The sequence below is a fragment of the Ischnura elegans genome, chromosome 9 (assembly GCF_921293095.1).
Source record: "Ischnura elegans chromosome 9, ioIscEleg1.1, whole genome shotgun sequence".
NCBI lineage: Eukaryota > Metazoa > Arthropoda > Insecta > Odonata > Coenagrionidae > Ischnura > Ischnura elegans.
This window is the reverse complement of record NC_060254.1, coordinates 26,677,918-26,695,493: the sequence shown is the minus strand read 5'-3', so window position 1 is coordinate 26,695,493 and position 17,576 is coordinate 26,677,918. Positions and strand designations below refer to the sequence as shown.

Below are 17,576 nucleotides of genomic sequence, written 5' to 3'. Positions count from 1 at the left end.
GTGTTAGAAATTTTCTTTTGTTAGAGATGGAAATTACCCTCTAGATTAATGGTACATTTAAAGTGTTTAAATGACATCCTCCATTTTTGCTTAAAGCTCTGGTCCCAATTCTTTCTCTGATTTGTCTCATGCTAGAAATAAATTATCTCTGTTATTTTGATCTCATTCCCTCAGCGGAAAATGGATGATGTGTGTACTAGACTCTTAATTACTATACATTTTTGTGAATTTAAATTGTGATGACTTGTGTACTTGTAGAAGAAAAAGCTATTTGTGGGTTGGTTAATGGGAACTGTAAGACTCGTATGGAATGATTGGAAGAGAAAATTTTATAAACCATGCAATCTGTAGTTTGGTAGCCTTAACAGATACGAGCTGCACTCTTGGAAGCCAGTAAGATATTCTTACTGGCATTCAAGACAAGTAACTTCATCTAGGTGAATTTCCTATTGGCACCTTAATTTTATTGGTTATACAAATACTATAGGGTGGATCAAAACCCCATTTTTTTTAAACTGGTCAGCTGCTTGTGGTTGATGGTCCTTGATACCCATGAAAATTTTCAACCGGATTGGATTTTATATTCAGATGGTCAAAATTTCTGTTTTTATGATAAAAAAATTAACTGTGTTTCCTTAGTGGTTTCAATGGGTTATTAGAGTGATTTTATGGCCAATGGTTAATAATATTGGCTTTATGCTGCTCATTATTGAGGATTGAGGGTTTTTGAATCAGGCAATGTGGTTTTTCAGTGGAGGTGAATCAGGCTGGTGGATTTCATCAATCTCCGTGTGGTTTATGTTCAATTGGTAGTCAATTAAATTAGCTGCTCTTTGATTCCTTTCCTGTTGCCTTGGCTAATTTAAGCTGGCCTAGTCGACTTATTGTAGCAGGCTAAGGCTAACCCAAGAGATCAGTAAAATGTTTGTAAGTCTGGGGTTTTTTGACCAATTTTGGAAAATTTAAAGGAATTACTTTTCATTTTTCAAATGCACTAAATGTCTAATAGTAAAAAAACCTAGAATAAACATGTTTAATTAGCTTTCTGTGATAAAAACTCTTGGGATCTATAGAAATCACCAGGAAAAATGAAATATTTTATAAGTAATTTTTTCACTAAATTTGGAAATTTTTAACAGAAAATCAAATTCTCTAGATAAAAATGTTACCTACTGAGTTTATATTTTTATGGGTAATTAAGACACCCAACTATGAACTTTAAGCAATACATATCTCCAGACACACTCTAGTAGGTAGCTACATAGTCAAATGTCAATTTAAAATCATCTCCTCTTGCTAGTGTTTAATTGAATCAATTGAGTGCTCTGTAACATATTTAATGTATTTCAAATGTGAGTGATGCAATTGAAGGCATGCACGTAAAGAGCAGATAATAGCCAAAGTTGAACTTCCGAGAAAAATGAGGAAATAATAATGGTTCTTACACTCAGAGTGTAGGACGTAAATTTTCAAAATTGTCTGCCGGACTTATTTGGAGCCCATTGTTGAAAATGACAGTACCTGCTGGTAAAGAGTGCGTTTGGAAATCTCATTTTTGCCAAAATTGGTTATTATCTGTTTCTTGCACTCAGGCCTTCAATTAATCTAACCATTGACGGAATTTCAGGAAACAGAAGTATCATTGACATAAATTACCTAAAGAACGAGTTCCAACTCATGTCCAAACTAATGTGTGACTTGAGTGTTGAAACTAAAATATCATTCGTAAGAAAAGTGATCAAATGGATGTATCACCTGGGATTGGGTTAAATTATAAATATTTTTATATGTTCACATAAATTAAAAAGGAATGTGCACCTCCATGTCCTGTGCAGCATGCGACAACGACCCATGCCACGGCAACAGCCCAGGCAGTGTGTCCAAGGGAAGTGTATATTGCCGACGTGGTAAGCCCTAGTCCAACAGATCCGGTGGGGCTGACGTAATCTCCGAGCACAGACACTCCGTAGATGAGGAGGGCCATGCAGACCAGTGAGAGGATCCATCCGGTGATCACCGCCACCTAGATATCAATTTTAAATCCTTGTTAGAACACAGTTACAGGACAACTTAATTGGCCATTCAATGACGCATGATGGCCCGATTGAGATGCTCATAGAAGGACGAGTGGATGGCAAGAATGGCAAAGCAAGGATGAAACAAGTGATGAGAGGCGTGAAAAGGGCTATTTTTATGTGCAGATAGATATGGGAGAATCAATTGGAGTGATAGATAAAGCCAACAACATGATTTGCTCGTAAGCAGTGGCATAGCCAGGGGGGAAATCTGGGGGGTCCGGACCCCCCCGAAATATAAAAATACAATTAATTGACCTTCATAAAAGAAAAGAAAATATTGAAAATTCAGGAATTTACAAAAAGTTTCTTCAACAAATTAAATTTTTTCGATTATGAAAATTATTAAAATTAATTAAAAACCCATTACTTAGTGCCCGGTTTTTCAAAAATCCCCCCCCCCCTGGTTTTGGACCTCCCACCCCCCCCCCCCCCCGAACGAAATTCCTGGCTACGCCACTGCTCGTAAGTGTGGTTAAATAGTGGTTATTGCATCATGGGCATTGTAGGACAGTGGCACAGTGAGGGGGGGTTTTGGGGGATAAACCCCCCCCCCCCCAGAGCTCAGAGAAACTTTTAAGTTTAATCCATTTCACTTCATGTGATTAATATACTTATAGAAGTGTGTAAGTATTAATAAAATATCCCTCACAAATCCATAAAACTCAACATTTTGAACCATTTATCTTAAAAAATATCTGGGGGAGGGCCCCCAAACCTCCCGCTTATCCTGGCGGGTATACCACACACCCCAAGTCTAGTTGCGCCTAAAACCCCCCTCCCTAGCCTTAATTCCTAGCTGCGCCCTTGTTGTAGGATATTCAACCGGGTGCTGAAATAATAGGATTCGAAAGAAGCATTTCGTGTAAAGTTCTGATAGAATAGAAATTGCATGTAAATGGCTTTCCTCCAGCATTAGGGCTAACTGCTTCCTTTTCCCTATTTAACACTCACAGAATTTTCAATTCTACCTGGTCATAAGGCCAAGCCAGAAATTTTGATGGGGGGAGCAGTTTTGGAGGTATCTGAGTTGACTATAGAGGTACTTCGGGAGGGGGGGGGGAGTATCCCAACAAAGGCGGTGCCGCCACTATCTCTCCGCGGGAAAATGGGTTTCCTTTCCAATGGGTTGTTATTCTTTGGTCGGTGAGGGAAATTAAAGGGCAAAATATCTCCTTTCTTCGCCGTTCAAATACGCGACCGATCACTGAGGCTCCCGCAACCCAGAGCATTACTCGCGATGAACTCCGTAGAATAGAGACGCATTCGACGGCATCATGTGCGCACATTGGGAACGCTCCTCTGAATTTTCCGTCGCATATCTCAAAGAAACGACAATAATCGCTCCTGGAAATAGCAAGCTTTCTCTCGAGGTAAACAAGACAGTCAACGAGCAGATTCGCTGGGCCACCTATTTGAATTCAGTTGATTATGAATAAGTTGTGGCTTTGTCAGAAGTACTGACGAGCCCATAGCCAGAACGTGTGTTTCTTTGAATCGAGAAGGATATCCTCCTATTTTGCTGTTGTCATCAGGCGAAAAGGAAAAGTAGCCGGCTTGATTGAGGCAGGCTTAACGAGGGGCGCAGCTAGAAATTAAGGCTGGGGGGTTTAGGTGCAACTAATACCGGGGTGTGTGGGGGTATGGAGGAATACTCACCAGAATAAACGATAGGTGCGAGATCAATAAATTGCGTAATTTTAAGATAAATGGTTCAAAATTATGAGTTTTACGGCTTTCTGAAGGATATTTCATTAACATTTACGCTATTCTGTTAGTAATATCAATCCAATTAAGTAAAATGGATTAAACTTAAAAATTTCTCTGAGTTCTAGGGGGGTTTTATCCCCCAAAACCCCCCTTCTCGCTGCGTCACTGGGCTTAACAGCCGCGGAAATATCACGAAAGATGATTATGAATAGAAGTTCCGTATAATAATGGATGAGAGAGAGTGAGGGAGTGGAGATGGGCTGAGGTGAATTTCAGAACGAGTGCCAGAGCAGATGCAAAGAATTGAACGAAAGGAGGGACAGAGGGAGATAGCGGGAAGGAAGGCACGAGGGTTAAATTAACCATTCAATGCTAAGGGTATCGAAAGCGCCAATATTCTGGTGAACAGTTCGAGGCGTGCTACTTCACCGTCACAACGTTGATTGCTGAAAAAAGACCGTATTTTAGTTTCCCTCGTCTCGTTCCTAGGATTATATACCGTCAGTAAGGGAATTCATTCTCCTCCGAAGCACAGTCTGCAGTTGGGATACTTTTTTCGCCCATCGTAAGTACATAGTGAAATTTAGTTGTCAATCCACATGCATCACAAAAACCATAAATCTCATCCAGTCAGCTGTATATTTCTTATGTACAATATAATATGTATTTCTTGGTATACATTATGAAATATAGCTATATGGTAAAATAGATTGCCTGAGGATAGGAGCCCATGGGCCAGTGATCTCCTCAGCAAATGTGTACTGTAGGTCAGGGGCGCAGCTAGGTATTAAGGCTGGGGGGAGTTCATGTGCAACTAATACCGGAGTGTGTGGGGGTATGGAATACCAACCAGGATAAGCGGTATACGTGCGAGATTAATAAATTGCGGACTTTTAAGATAAATGATTCAAAATTGTGAGTTTTACGGCCTTCCGAGGGATATTTTATTAATCCTTGCAACATTCCATTATTAATATCAATTTAATTAAGTAAAATGGATTAAACTTAAACATTTCTCTGAGCTCTGGGGGGGGGGGGGGGGTTTATCCCCCAAAATCTCCCCTCGCTGCGCCACTGCTGCAGGTAGTGGCCACAACGAATCAAGATTCCGGGGGGACCCCTCTCACAATTAGCAACGTAATTGCTCAAGGGCATAAGAGCTTCCTGTTTCGCGACTCCTGATATGACCCCTGAACCTAGATATCAGGTTCTTTTACCGGTTGGAAATCATCTCAGTGGAGAAAATTTTATGAATTGAAATTAAAGGTACCTAGTTACACTTTTCCAAAATTATTTAATGGGACGCTGATGGCTTTGAGAGCCGAAACGTAAAGTACGCATTTAAGTATCACGGAAAAGTCCAATTAACTTTCATTTCCATATGTCGAATCTCCATTGTATCTCGCCTGGATCGGTTGAATCGATTTTATGAACAAAATTCACTAAGTGGATTCCTGAAAGTTCAATCATTGTTTTCGTCCGTGAAGAAAATTTGCAAAACCGTTCAATCGTTTAATAGAATTGAAGTTGATTTAAATAAAATACAGATCGTTGATTTTGATCTCCATGTCAAGCGGCGAACGCAGGAATAGTGTTTCGGGTCACCTGCGATCCCAGAACTTGAGAGGAAAATAAAATTCCGCAAAACGGTTGCTAGAGAATGGAATACCCACATGCGCCATTTGACGCGTATTTAGCCATGCCGCGCTTTTGACCGAAAGTTCATCCTTAATGGTAATAATTGCGCACGAAGACTATGCATGAGTAAATTACCGTTATTTCGCAATTTTCAGATCTGCCACCCTTCGGTGTTTGAAAATCATAATGTGTGCGCTGGTCTAATTTAGCCAAGGGAGTATATGGAGGGAACAAATCGGGGCCCGGTTATTCAATAATTCCGAATTTGGGTTCACATTTGGATACAGTTAAGTCCCCCTTAGTTTAGTCCTTCTCTTAGTGAGATATCGTGAGATTTGGCTCGACGCCCTCCCTATAATCTCACGGGAGGTTTTTCATAATACGTATTTTCAATGTAAATACGTTGTTAATTGCTTCATTGAGCTGGATTTATTATTAAAAAATAACAAATTTTTAAATTAATTTTTATGTCAGATTATAAAGTTAAGGCTAGTATTTAAAACGACTAAAATCATGGTCTAGAATCACATTTTACTCTGTTTCTTCCGGAAAATTTACGTGATACTTTCCAGGATCCCCTTTTACCCCCACGTGAGATTGGATAAGAATCTGCTTGACCTCCTCCCCCCCTAAATTCCTCACGTAATTATTGGATCCCCCCTGATGAATGGTGTGAAGCGGAAGAATTAATTAGGTGTTAAAAGATTACCCATGGGAAGAATAGGGTACTTTCCTTCATCAAAGAAAACAAGTGGCATTGATTGCGATTCTTTACCCACCATTAGTGAATTCATAATATACAAATTATTTGGTTTTAGAAATCCCAGTTCAGACGAATGGCAATGGTCAATTTTAACCGCATTTGAAAAAGGCCAGATTGGCGCCCATGCGATGCCACTCCATGTGACGTCACAGGGACCTAGTTTCTATACGAGTGGATAGGAGTTCTACATTGTCTGAGATTACTTAGGAGGCACATGAGGCACAGAGCTCAGGGAAACATCTCTTAATAATCACACATTAAAAATATCCAAGTTCGGAAAGTTTCCTTCGTTTGATAGGGTAGATATTAATAATCCTTATTTAAGCCAAGCGCTACCTGCCGGCAGGGTACTCTGCTACCTCCTAGCAGCCTGCATTGTATCAGCGCTCAAAGCCTCGCCCCAAGGTCACCTCACCTGGCGACAGCGGGAACCATAATGACGTCACATGGGATTTTACCCAGCATTCATATTTAGCCGTCGCGTTTTCACGCGCTTGAAAATTTTCACTTTTCATTTAATTGCGAAAAATAGATATCGTCAACTAAAAATCTAAAAGCGTGAATTACGTACTCCAGGAGTAATAATCTTTCGATTTAGTAAATAATAATATCAAAACCACCCTATTGAGCGGAGGGCTGGGTCAAACCAATCTCAGGATTGATGACTGTTGATGATGGTGCATTACAACTTTTTATTCCAAATAAGATAGGTAGTAGTGCTCGGTGCGATAGTGAAGAAGTCCCTCTCACCTTGGGCATTCTTATATTCAGAGCTGTCTTGTAGAGGATCCATCCGGTGAGCATTCCGACCAAATAGGGGCCGAGGCGCAACCAGGGTTTGTCGTACAGCTGATCGAAGAGAGCGAACGGATCTTGGATGCTGGAAGAGAGCACACGGTCATTAACTTTCAAGAGTGATTCGCTCAATTACACGAAAAAATTTCTTGCCAGTGCGCACCTCGACATTTTTAGAAAGCAAAATAAAGCAGTCTGCAGCGCGAGGTAATGGGTTTCCAGCGTCGCCGAAGCTCACTCTATGCTGTTTCCGTGGAAGGGGTAAGGACTTAAGTGTGTCGCGGCTCATAACTCGAGAAATAGTTGACGGATCAAAATACGGAAAAAAGCATACGTACCATTAAAAGCCATTGCCGATGAAGAGTTGAAGGGAGGTATTCCATTCCAATTGGAGAATTTTAGTTCGTTAGCCTTTTTTTTTAGCTGAATGACAAAAGAATTATACGGAACAATTTATTTGCTTTGGCACGCACTCTTGAATTTATAATTTAAAAACGAGAAACGATACATTAAGAGACATATTTTGCCAAACGGATAGGCATGGGAATTCGTTTTCCCCTAATGATAAAAGACTTTCTTGAATGCGTAATTTCGACGTCACGTAGTCTCCGCGCCGAAGGCGCGACTATCAGGGCTGTACCGGTAAGTCAAATCTCACCCCAACCAGCCGGTTGACAAATGCATACTAAAATGGCGCATGTGTACCGTTGTCGGAGTAAAATTTGTTATTTCGTTGGAGCATTTCCTTTTTATGTGTAAATGGGTGGCGTTCTAACACTCCTCGCCACACTCCTATTGAGGCGGCTTGCGGGGTAGTATGTAGATGTAGAAGTATTTCCCGATTTTGTGCCCAGCGAGAATAGCGTACCAGGCTTAACTTCGTGGAAATTGGTAACTGGTAACATCCATTGACTGGAAAAGTATTGCATGGATGTAATTTTGTTCAATTAAAATTACTCAGTCAAAGTTTTAATGAATTACAATAAAAAATTACTCTTTGAAAAATTAATCCCGACGATTATACATAATATCAATATTTTCTCATGCAGGGAGTACTAACATGCAAAGAAGAATTTTAATTATTATTTAATGCCATAGCATTAATAAAATTTTTTATATTGGCCCTTTAGGAATAATTAATTGTTTGAGCCGTTCCTGTCTCTGAGGGTGTCGGTAGAGCAGCTGGGCGTGTGGCTTATAATCCACCGCCACAGTACACGGCAAGATGCCGGTCAATAGGAGCCTATGATATGCCCTGGGAGCAAATGGGCCCAAGTTGCTATAAAAAGCGGCGTTGTCCCGCGAGCATTGGGCATTCTTGTTTTGGTGAGGCTTACGTAGTGTTCGACGCTCAAAAGAGCTGCTATCGAGAGACGGACCCACGGCACCTTCAAGACCACCGTAAATAGTACTCAAATATAACGGATGCTCGGTACGAGCTTTGGAGTGGATTACAAGTAAAAATTACTTTTAAAAATTGTATGGATTGCAGGCGAAAATTATCAAAAGCGTAATCCCTAAGAGTTTACTTCGTTAAATTACATCACTGGTTATATCCATGTCGAAAACATTTAAAAAAACAGTCGTAAATTTCCACTAAAATGTCATTTCATTAACCGACCATTAAATGCGTTTGAAAAGTTTTCGAAACCTTGTTTGGTTAAGGAATTAAATATTTGTGGAATGTGACAACTTGTGTTTATCCTGACGTGAATTTGTGTCTGGTGATTTAACGTATTCGTGGTATGGAATCTAAAATGTAAGACGCTTATTCAGGGAAGACTGCGCAGTTCGAATCCAGGTCGAAGTTTGTAATATTTTTGTCTCCCATTTGATCATCGCTGGCCAGTTAGGAGTTCTTTCTAGAGAGAAGATGACATTATGTTTCCTTTAAGTCAAGTTTTTAAGAACTTATCCTTCTTCCTTCAGAATATGATGGGGTTAGTATTTATTTAAATTTACGATTAATTCGGTGTCTCAGCAAATAGGATCACTTAAACACAGGCTCGTGGCCGAGAATTTGGTATCTATAGGAGCTCAGGGGGGTATGCGGGTTACCTATACCGATATTTTGTGGTCAGTTCGCGAGCATCGGAATACCATACATTTAATAAAGTCTAAAGCTATATATTTCGTTGACAATATTCTGAAAGTTTTGAATTCATCTTTGGTTATTGGAAGGCATCATGAAATTCGCCTCCATCGAATGTGATACTTAATAGATTCCCCTGGACTAACGGTCTCCTCAGAATATGTATCACCACAAGGGAAAATTTTTCGGGGTAAGAGAGAGGCTGATACCCCCAAAACCATGGCTTCGTGGCTGCCTAAATATGCTTATGGGAATATTAAAAATAAACAGCAATTTAAAAGAGGAAAATGTTCCGTTTTAACTTTGATGATTGGATTAGAGGTTGGCACAATCAACTCTAATAAACCCCTCCGTGTAAGAACCCATTTGTCGATTTGACTTTTAAACTTGAAAATCGCGTCATTACCGTTCGTATAAATCGGCCTCAAAATCCGTTGAACACAATTCGAACTCTAACTAAAAGTATTGCTGATTATAAAATAAGCCAATGTCACATGCTAGTTATTCGATTTTTTAATACTTTCTCATAATTAGTGATTTGGGAAAAAAATGTCAGCCCCTTATGGCGGCTTCGTAAATTCGTCGACTGCTACTTTTTGGGTCATGGGTTTGAGTCTTCTTCTCTCAATGCATGGGTGTGGGCAGGGGGCGAATCCGGGATTTTTTTTCTGGGGGGACACAGCGGTTTGACTAGAAAACGATCTTCTCATACTTGAGATTAAAAATAATATACAAGAATTACTGTAAAAAATATTCTCCTTATTTTCACATGAAAATTATTGATATGAAATTAAACGATTGAGGCTCCGTAATACACAATACAAAACAAGCGTAATGATAACAGCATAAAAAAGTTTTTCTATTTTTTAAGCGTCTGGACTCCCTCCCTAAATCCTTCTATGGCTGTGTAAAAAAATTCTGTTGGTCCCGTCCCAGGGAAATCTAATGACAGGCTACGTCTTCTAGGAATCGTGGGGCAAAACGTGACTGAGAGAATCGTCAGATAAAAAAATAAAGATTAATAATAAAGTGGAAGGACGCTGTTACTACTACAGCAGAAGGATTTCAATGTCAAAGAACGCCTTAAGTAATAACGGTTATAGTCGTACGATTTTGGATGTTTAAAACTAAAGCTGGACTTATAACAGCTGGTAATAATCTCATGCTCGGATATCTAATGAGAATACAAAGTCACGAGCTACTTCTGGGAAGCAAGAATCTAGCAATGTAAAAAAAATCACATGCAACACAGGGCACTGCCTACTAAAAGGTCACCTCTATGGTGACTAATTGAATGAAGTAATGGATGCATCCACTGCAGAAACGCTCAATAATCGCACACCGAATCATATCCGCTCTTCTAGTGGCCTAACAATTTGAATGCGCTCAGCTGGCAGTAGCCGGTGCATGAACGCTCACCTCCCATTCTCCAAGCTTTGAAGGTGAGCGTTTATGCTCCGGCTACTGCCAGCTGAGCGCAGTGGCGTAGCCAGGGGAGGGGTCCGTGGGGTCCGGACCCCCCCCCCCCCCCGCCCGAAATAAAAAAGCACAATTATTTTCCTTAATAAAAGAAAACAAATTATTGAAAAATCATGAATTTACAAACATTTTTTAATAAATGAAGTTTTTTCGATTGTGAAAAGTGCTAAAATTAGTTAAAAACCCATTACTTAGTACCCTATTTTTAAAAAATTTCCCCCCCTGGTTATGGACCCCTCCCCGAACGAAATTCCTGGCTACGCCACTGGCTGAACGCATTCAAATTGTTGGGCTCCTAGATGAGCGGATTTGATTCGGTTGGAGATTATTGAGCGTTTGTGCAGTGGAATTTCCCCGCTTGCGTGTCCCCACTGTGAGGAAGGAAACAAATTTATTTGACGTACCAGCTATTCACGATCCATAAGAGAGGTTTAAAAATATTTAATACGACCTATCTAATAGTAAGCGAAAAATGGCTTCTTTATTCTGCGAAGGGATATGCACAAAAAGATTCTGTGGATGAAAGGACAGCTTCAGAAAACTTCTTTACTCATCTCCGTGAAGAATTATCACTCGCGTGGGGGCTGATTGTTTCACCCCGCACCACGTCATAGAAATTATGGGTCAAAATATCATCCTCCGAGGGCTTCAATATCCTTATCGACCGAAAGAGATAAAGACCCTCGCTCAAAGGGTTTGTTGTTCTTTGCAGCGGTGGCGTGGTTCAGCGGCATTGGCATGTCAGTGTCAATTCCGGACTTTCAGCTCATGGTTGGTAACAATTTCTGTCCAGGACAGTACATTAGTACTATTGGATGCAAAGGAAATATTGCGATAGCTCCAAGCGAAGGGTCGTAGACAGATTAAACGCGAAAAAATCCTTTTTTCTGAGGAGGCTGGGATCCAGTTATTTTTTCTATTTATTCCCATAACACTGAATAATAAGAAATACAATAAAGCCATAGATATTGGCCATTTTACATCGAGGTGTTCAAAAAAATTAAGAATGAAACGTTCACGAACAACTATGCCCTGGATAGGAGCCACCTTCCCAGGCGGGACTCGAACCCACGACCTCTTGTTTGGCAGGCGAGGACTTTAGCCCACCGCTAGCATGACCAGCATTAATTTATGCGTTAATCAAATGTGGATTGAAAATTGCTTACCTGACATGGTAATCATAGTGGACGGATATCGCTGCCGTGGTTACCCAAGAGCTAACCATGAAGAGTACTCCAGCTATCGCGGCAAATCGGAAGTACCTGAAAGATATATGGAGTCTTTTGTACCATTGACCAAATTTTTCTTAAACTTATTTACCATAAAGGCTTTAGGTTGGTAGTAAAAGGCTTTGTCTGATGTTACTAGTAGAAATTGCGAGGTGTGAATGATAGGCTTATTATGGATTTCATGAGCAACTTACCGTGCAGAGAGCAAAAGCAATATTATTCCTAATGCGTAGAACTGCGTGTCGTTTGCCATGTACCAACTCCAAATCATGCACTGAAAAAGAAAAGGATTTTTTTACAAAAAATATTATTTATATGATAAAAAATTCAGTATTATTTCTTTTTTCGACGAAGTGTTTTTTTATAATTTTTATTTTGTCGGAGCAAAGAACTTTTCCTCTCCAGCACTTAACATATTTTGAAAAAAATCCATAATGTTTTCCAAATGATTATTAATCGGTAAGCTTTTCTGATTATAATACTAGTACAGTCACTGTCGTTAATTTCGTAAGAGGAAAATATGAACAGATTAAGCGAATTGTGTGCCCGAGGAGGATTTAACCGTACTCATAAAATACCCATTAACCCAACATCCGGGCCGCGGTAATAATTTAGGGCCGTAAAACCAGTGGTTTGATTAAAATTTATTGAAAAGATATTTTTGATTTTTTTAAAAGATACTGATCGATCGAGGTACCTCGAAAAAGTGATTTACCATTATTGAGATTCCTTCGCCTGGTCGTCAACTTAAGTTGCTGCAAGAACGAATGTTTTAATTCAACACAGGCCAGTATCGTTTAATGAATATTATCGCTTTCGATGATGCACGTATTCACGTTTCAGAAGAAAAGTATGCACTACTCACCATTTCTTCTCTTGGATAAAGAGAGTTGATGTAAAGCACATTCCTCCACCAGTATTTGGCGCACGTGATGTGGTCGACAATCTTAGTCTCGAAGAGTGATAGGTTGAGCGTGTATCGCATGCCCACCTCAGCTATCCCAATGGTCCACAGATATGGAGGAGTTAGCCTGCCGAAAAAAGTAAAGAGGTTTTATTTTAAAATACGGAAAAATAAATCTCAGATAGAGAATTGGACGTAATATGAACGCGAACTCTCGCGTGAAATATTTTATAAAGAATCATCCCAAAATGAGCCCTTTTTGGTGCGTGATATTCTGTTTAAAACTTATCATTTTTGGGTTCTTGATGACAAAGAATTATATGTTTCGGGGTTTGAGTCCTGTTATTTTTATGGCATGTTATGATGTTTCATGTGGTTCAAGATAATGATCAGGTAATTCATTGCATTCTTAAGAATATTCAAGTAACCTGCAGGAACATTTATTTATGATTGTGGGGATAGGTGGCAACAATATTCATGGAAAACAATGTTCGGATTGGTTGCAAGAACGTCGAATACTCGTGAATGTTCAAATGGATTGCAGAATAACTGTTTGAATATTCATGGGTATTAAAAGCACTCTTTGAAGGAGCATTAGTTGCAGGTATATTCATTGCTCTTATATGTTCTCAAGTCAGCTGGAGGAACATTCTTTGAATGTTCGGATTAGTTGCAAGAACGATCTGGAGAGAGGCAATTGTACGCATTTGATTGCAAAAACATTCCATGATGCCGGAAGCGTTCCCTTCGATCAGTCGATATCAGGATAAGAATTTCAATCGCGCTTGTCGATCGCTCATGGCCGAGGTGGTTCCGTATTCATTTCGTAAATGAGAATTCGGGTCTGGAAATTCATCAATATTAAAGTTTTGAAATGTTAACGTAAATTGCATCATGCATGACTGCCTGAATCGGAATATGATTTTATATGATTTTTTTTCTATCATAAATTTTGCTTGAACTTCGCTGGAATTTCTCTTGAAAGTCATGGTTCAGGTTTTCGTTTTAATTTACATTCGCGACCTTTTCTTCCCCTGACTTAAGCAGGAGAAACTTCGTTCCAGTGATGGGATACCCTCTCACCTGAGGAACCTGTATCCGAGCAACTTGACGAAAACCGAGAAATCGCGGAGAAATGCGGCTCCTGCGTTCTTGGGGCAGGAGGCGAGATTCATCTTGATGGCTGATGGATTTGTCTCCTTGACTGCTTCTTCGCAGCCGCGCGCAGCCTCTCTCTTCGCATTCTTGTCCTTGGACCTCGCTCGGAAATAGAGGTATGCCACCAGGATGCCGCTGGAAATGGAAATTGTATCGTAAGTAACTTGATAATGATACTCAGACATTGATGCTCCGGTCGTTTATCGCCTAGATAACAATAATATTATATTTATTATTCCATACAAACAGTAATACAATTATTTTTTATATTCATAGATGCAAGTTGGCCAATAAGCCGTTAAGCCTGTGATAAGGGTAACTTCAGAGTAATAATACGTGGGTATGAGTCGCATGTTGGGAGCTTGGAAGCCTCGTGGTTAGAGAATTTTAAGAGCCCAGGTTTAAAGACTTCGGATACCACAAGGTCAAAATGCGAGGTGGCTCCCTTTACCCTAATACTCACACGCCCACGGCTTAAGATAGGGTGAGCTCTACCCTCACCTATCCAAACCAACCATCGGGTTGAATCGCAAGAGTCAGTCAGTTACCTGTACTCGAATCAGCAGTCAAACCCCCTTATCTTGAGTGTGAGGCTCTCTCGCCTGTGGCTTAGTCCGGGGTGAACTCTACCCTCACCAAATCAAGCCAACATTCGGGTTGAATCACTAATTGAGTGGATCACATGTATTCTATATTTAGGCACATGAAAGGTATTCAAAAGAAATGAAGTGCGGTAAGAATCTGTCACTACAATTACTTCGTAACATGCGTAATGGCCTATATAAAATTTGTACAAATAATATTACTTAAATAAGTAATATGACTTAAATAAAAATACCGTTTACTACACATTATCAACACTCATTAGCTATTTATGAATAATAATAAATGAAAATGGAAGATTCTTGGATTCCATTTGGCTGGATATTGTGTGATTTTGGTCCCATGGATGATAACACCTTGTATACACAGTAGCGGATACATAAAAAAACTCAAAGGGAAGGCGAAAAAGATATCTTGAGCTGCCTTCACTTTTATCGTAATAAAAAATAAGCAAGTCACAGGCAGAGTACAAGAAATTTTTTATCGAAGTGATTATGCACATAAAAAACACAATGCCATCTTATCATTTAAAAAGTTACAATTGTGGTTCTGCAATGTTAGGCAATACGAGCGGATTCGCAAGGGAGGGGTGCGCGCCCCCATCTGTATCCGCCACTGTATATGCATCGTGAAATTACCTGAAATTTATAAGTATGCACTTATAAATTTGTTGATTCAATGAACTTTTTCCGGGTATTAGCGCGTAATAAAGTTGCCTTGACGTTTCTGAACACTTGTGGTGGCTTTTTTCATACTATCGGAATAAACCAGCAAAAATGGTCTCGTAAATAGCGACTAGCAGGGGTCGCGAAACGTAAGGGTACTACTACTCGCTACGCGGTAAGGTCGAAAAAAATATCATTTTATTGAATTATGAACCGCAGAAGCATCAGCTAAAATTTATTTTATTTGCAGAGATGTAATCCCTCGAAGTTATCTTGGTGTTACTTTATTCGAAATAAATTGAATTCACTTAATTGTGAGGGCATAGATACATCATAAATACTTATTTAATCCTTAATTAAATAGATAAATTACTTAGGGTTTTGAGTTACATGCTCCGTCATGGACAACGGACACACATTACGCTTTCGTTATTCCATAGTGCAAAGTGCTAGTACGTATGTCAATATTTTTCATGAAATAGACGTAAAACGCGGTCGCTTACCTTATCAAGAAGAATGTGTCCACCGAGAAAGTTGCGTTCAACACAGTTTGGAAAGTGTAGTTTTTCTCCTTTACATTACGAAGATTCTTGTTTTCTGAAAATACAGAGCACAAATTAATAATTGAAAGAGCGACGCGGAAACACTTGACTTGTGAAAACGATGGAAATTAACGTTTCAATTTACAATGATATTTGTTTTTGGTAAAACATTTTTGATATAAAAATAGATACTCATTATGTCATTCATATTTTGACAGCTTAGAACCACACCTATGTCCCATTATTTTTTTGCACTTCAGAAATCTGCAAGATGGAAAAATGGTCAGTAGAATAGCGCAAGCGAAGAGGGCTTTCTACCAAAATGAGAACCTTCTTACAGCAGAGAATACAAGAATAAAAGTCAGGAAGCAGTTCATCAGGTGCTACATATGGAGCATGTTTCTCTATGGAAGCGAGGCTTGGACGTTGACAGCAGCAGAGAAGTCAAGACTGGAAGCATTCGAAATGTGGTGCTAACGAAGAATGATGAAGATAAAATGGATTTACCGTGTAAGTAACGAGGAAGTGCTAAGAAGAGTGGGAGAAAAGAGAAGCCTCCTAAAAACCTTAAGTAGAAGACGGGACAACTTAGTTGGCCACATTTTGAGGCACAATGGCCTGATGAAGACTGTCGTAGAAGGACAGGTGGAAGGGAAGAAAGGCAAGGGACGGCCCCGTATGAGTAACATAGGACAGGTTATAAAGGATGTAAAAGAGAAGAAATACGTCGCTATCAAAAGGTTAGTGGATAGGAGAGAGAAATGGAGAGCTGCGTCAAACCAATCTTAGGATAGTTGACTAATGATGATGATTCAGTGATCTGGTATTGCGGAATTTCTGAGAAGAATAGGAGATAAGTCTTTCGAAAACATAGGGTGGAGACGGGAGAATTAATTCGGTCACATCATGAGTTACAATGGAATGATGAAAATTATCGTAGAAGGAGAGGTGGAAGGTAAGAGCGGCAGAGACAGGCCACGGATGAAATACATAGGGTAGGAGATAAAGGATGTAAAGCAGAAGAATTATGTAGGTATTAAAAGATAAGCACATAGAACAATAGAGTGGAGAGCTGGGTTAAACCAGTCTTGGGATTGATGAATATTGATGATTATGACAGAATTCTATTTTCTCACGGTGACGATAGATAACAGGACCGGTTTTCATCTCCGAAAAGATTTTGGAATTATTTTTTATGCGGAGCACACCATTTATGTGGCATTTTGATCCAACTGTTTGATTGTTTATTTAATATTGTCAAGGAATCTATACTGAGTTAATTGTCAATTAATTGTTGGGTATTAAAGATATTTAAACTCATATCTTTGCTCCCTCTTCATAGTTAAATGTATTAATTGAAACAGATAGAGAAGATCAAATAGTAACTCATACGTGTAAACTTTCGAAATATTTAATTTATAAAATTGTTTATCGCAATAATGAGTAATAAAATTAGATTTTTTAAGTTTGATGATTTTTAAATAAGATATGTTTGTTCAGTACAGTGTTCATGATAGAAGCATTCTATTGGTAGCTTCCCCATTTACAGATTCGAATTATAGCCAATATTCTCAAATATCGTGAGGTTTTCGACCATTGGACGCCAACCAAGAGACCAAGATTCTAAGCAAGTTAGGTTGAAACAATGTTGGTAACTAAGAAATAAAAAAAAATTAAGCATTTTCGTGTATTCTACAGCATTTTTTAGCAATGGCTTTTGTATTAATATGACTGGCAACTATGTGTGGCTAATATAGTGCATGCCTAGAAGTCTCCATCTTTTGTGCAAAACGCAATGGTACATTAGTTATATTTAAATTTTGCTCCAAAATGCCCTACTTCTTCAATTTTGACGATTTTTTTGTCAGATGCATGAGAGTTGAGCGCATAATCGCAACGTATTTTTGAGATCTTCGGAGCTTT

General features: G+C 39.3%; 1 protein-coding gene across 1 annotated transcript in view; it reads right to left on the bottom strand.

The window, feature by feature from the left end:
* LOC124165452 (nose resistant to fluoxetine protein 6-like) overlaps positions 1-17,576 on the bottom strand; it is an 86,304-nt gene that overhangs the window by 4,808 nt on the left and 63,920 nt on the right. The window contains exons 7-13 of the mRNA XM_046542880.1: positions 15,615-15,708; positions 13,769-13,978; positions 12,647-12,812; positions 11,976-12,055; positions 11,719-11,814; positions 6,937-7,066; positions 1,819-2,023 (exon numbers count right to left, since the gene is read on the bottom strand). Of these exons, the coding sequence (XP_046398836.1) occupies positions 1,819-2,023; positions 6,937-7,066; positions 11,719-11,814; positions 11,976-12,055; positions 12,647-12,812; positions 13,769-13,978; positions 15,615-15,708 (981 nt within the window). The remainder of the gene's footprint in view (positions 1-1,818; positions 2,024-6,936; positions 7,067-11,718; positions 11,815-11,975; positions 12,056-12,646; positions 12,813-13,768; positions 13,979-15,614; positions 15,709-17,576) is intronic.